The 3,467-nt window shown below is 40.8% G+C and overlaps 1 protein-coding gene across 1 annotated transcript in view; it reads right to left on the reverse strand.

The window, feature by feature from the left end:
- nek7 (NIMA-related kinase 7) overlaps positions 1 to 3,467 on the reverse strand; it is a 76,754-nt gene that overhangs the window by 25,454 nt on the left and 47,833 nt on the right. Inside the window, exon 6 of the mRNA XM_032525609.1 lies at positions 1,109 to 1,217. Coding sequence (XP_032381500.1) covers positions 1,109 to 1,217 — 109 coding nt within the window. The remainder of the gene's footprint in view (positions 1 to 1,108; positions 1,218 to 3,467) is intronic.

The raw sequence follows: 3,467 nt of genomic DNA on the forward strand, positions 1-3,467 counted from the left end.
AAACTAGTAGAAACATACTGTCTTTTGGAGCTAAAAGCTAACAGTTGCCCCTTTCTGCTGATGTCTTTGATGTCTTCCTAGCCCTTACAGAAGTTTTGTATCCAGCCTAGAAGCCCAGAGCTTTTCGGGGTCATTGTGCTTTTAATCCGTACCATTGTGTGTGCCTTACGATATTTCCTGACGTTTGCCCCCCCCCTCCGTTTCGCTTTGGGTTCCACTTTTGTGCGCTCCCCGGGAAGTTGGGGCCGACTTGCGCGGGAAAGCTTGGACCCCATTGTAACTACTTGCAGTTCTAGTTATTCTTCCCCGCGTAAAACTGCCGCTGCAGCCTAAACCGTACATAGTGGCTTTAATTCTTACATCTTGACATAAAATGTCAATGACAAATTGTTGCCCAGGGTTGGTTACTGCAACTCCAACTTTTTCAAAATAATTTAAATTCTCTGCTAGGTAATTTTCACATCATAATGGGACATTTTTTGTTTTTTAAGGGTTAATGTAAGAGTTTGAAATTAGTCACGTGCTTTGACTGTTTATCCTGGTAATATGTCACATTAGTAGAAGGTAGAAGATCTGTGAGCAATTGCAATATTTGTATAAGCCTCTCCAACTAGTATGCACATTCCATTAGTACGCTAAAGCTTTTTTAACCATTGGTTGCCTAATTTATAAGCCCAACCTTATCGAGGTTAAAACAAGGAACAAATAAGAAAATGTTTTCTTTATATTTGGCAGGGTTGATAATGTTGGCAAACACCTAATATTATCATACCCAATGTTTAAAAAACAGGACTACTGTTAGCAACGTCACAACAACATGTATTAAGCTCAGGGTCGTACACAGGAGGGTAGAGTACGCGCAGCAGGGCAAGGAGGCATTTCATTGGTTCGTTCCAAGTGGAGCGCGAGGCAGTGATTGGTCGCCGTTTTTACAGGATTACAGCAGCTACAGATGACAGATCTTTTTCGCTTCTATCCCAGAGCCCGTAAGTTATTTATTGCTGACGCCGTGTAAAGACCATTTTAAACAATATATATATTATAGTTTATATTGGAATAGTTACCAACCCAGCCTTTAATATGCGTGTGTTTGTGTGCGTGACAATACCTCTGTGCATGACTCTCCGGGAGTGCATGTGTTCGAGAGCACTGCACAGTTGGACAAAGTATTTCCACACTGTTCTCTCTGGGATGAGCCTCCTCTGCTTCTTAAAGTGCTATAAAATAAATACAAGCACACACACAAACCAAATCAGAAAATCTTAGCAACATTAGCATACTTGAAAGAAGAAACAAATAAAATATTTTAATAGGAGCGGAAAAAGGTCTTGTGTGGCACGGAATACAATTTTTACATGTTAGCAAAGTGTTTATGTCAGTGTGTGTTTATATAGCATCCATCCCAAGCCCCCAGCTCTGACTCCACTGCTAATGGAACCCAGACCACTCTTCTCTCGGTTTGTCCCTTGCCTAACCAAGCTTTGTCTCATTTTCGCTATGGCCTTCAATGGAAAGCACATGCATTCTCAGGAACAGAGAGAAGACATTTGTGGTACCTTCCAAAACTCTCCCATCTGGTACACAGCTCTTTTGTTAGGTACAGCTCTCAGTGGCACAGTGGTTCCAGTGGTTTTTGGTTTATTTATTCATTTTGGTGGGCTGATTGAGCCGTTCTGGATCATCAAGAGAGTGGTCCATATCCAAAGAAGCCACAATAACGGCAGAGATTCAAATTAGGCATAAGGCATTATTGATTGACAATGACAATAATCCGCAAGTGAGAATAGGAACTCATCCTCAAACAGCCCCCGGTAAGAGTAAGAAGAAGTAAAAAGTCTGGCTACCAGCTGGATTTTATGGGTTGTTCTCATGGTTCCAAGAAGGGAAGCTTGGACTTTAGTTAGCTTGGGTGAGAGTCGTGCACTTGACAATTACAATTTAAGCATTTGGCAGACTCTTAACTAGAACAATTTATAGTAAGAAAAAAAGTACAACAATAATAATACAATTTCTAAGATATGGCCCTTTTCCTATTTCCTACCCCCCTACGTCTGGCGCCCTTGCTCCAAACTCAAACTTCATTTTGACCTCAACCTAAAACTTCAGACAGCTAAAAAAGACAAGACTAGCTTCAACAAATTTACAACAGTGCAAGTAACCTTATTGTATTTTAAGGTATTCCTATTATTTTGTCTATCGTATATCTGTGTGACTGTATGCATGTATTTTCAAAACTTGTGGAAATATAACTACTGCTAAGAATCTTCAGCATGTGTGTTAGTGCATTATTTTTGTGGAATCTACTTTCCTTGTTACAACCAATCCTGTGCCTCTTCAGTGTGTTCTCTTAATGAGGCTACAATATGTATGACACTACATTAGGTAAGTGTACATCTACTTTAGAAAGAGAACAACCTGTCGTCTTTAGTGTGGTCAGGGGTCAAGGAGGAGTAAAAACAGGACTATTATAATTACTGGTCCATAGCCATAGTAAACAATGTGAGAGAAAGCAAGAGAGAGAGAGAAAGAATGAGAGAAAAGAAAGATAGAGAGGGAGTTGGATGGGGAGACAGCAAATAGTGGAACAATGGAAGAAGGTAAACAACAGGTTTTAGGTAATAGTAAGATACAGAAAATGAAGAAATGGTATCAGAGAAAGAAAGGGATAAAGAAAGACAGATATAGAGAGAGAGAGGGATAGACCTTGGCCTACATCCAAACAAAGCCTTAGTGAGAAGCCATTCTTCTCTTGTCCTCCCATTTCCATATCAGAGGACTGTTTGATGTCAATGGGGGAGCAGATAGACACCCACTAACACCACCCTCCTCTCCATGCCTTTAACAGCAAACACTGCACATGCAATATTCTGTAAGTGCATGCAAATCAAGGACCATTTGATTTCATTTGAATTCTGAGATGGTCAGAGAGAGTGTAATAGAGAATGAGGGAGGGAGAGAAAAAGGAGGAGAGACAGCATGGAGGATGAGAAATCAAATAGAATAAAAAATGTTAAATTCATGCATCGGGGGGTGTTCTGTTTAACATATGGCACACTGTTCAAATGTGTTTACTTCACATTACGGCCCAAGGAGGGGAGGCTAATCCATGGCACGCACCTCTGGATTGCCACTGTTACATTAGAAAAACAAATCATTTAGAACTGTGAAGGAGACAAATGGTGAGGAGGAGAGGCATGTTTTTGTGTACATGACTGTATATTGTCAGCAGCTATGAGGAGATGACAGTCTGAATGCTCCCAGCATCCTCGGTAGCTTAGCTAAGATAGCTGTGACGCTGAGTGGTTTGTTATCTTACCTCTTCAGGCTGCCATGATGCGTCTTTGTAAAGTGCATCTCTGAACATTTGCCTGAGTGCATGTTTCTATGGTTGGGTCTGCACATACTTTGCTTACACAGTGTACCATGTATGTATTCAGTGTGTGTGTGTGTGTGTGTGTGTGTGTGTG

This window comes from Etheostoma spectabile, chromosome 9 (genome assembly GCF_008692095.1).
Source record: "Etheostoma spectabile isolate EspeVRDwgs_2016 chromosome 9, UIUC_Espe_1.0, whole genome shotgun sequence".
NCBI classification, from domain to species: Eukaryota; Metazoa; Chordata; class Actinopteri; order Perciformes; family Percidae; genus Etheostoma; species Etheostoma spectabile.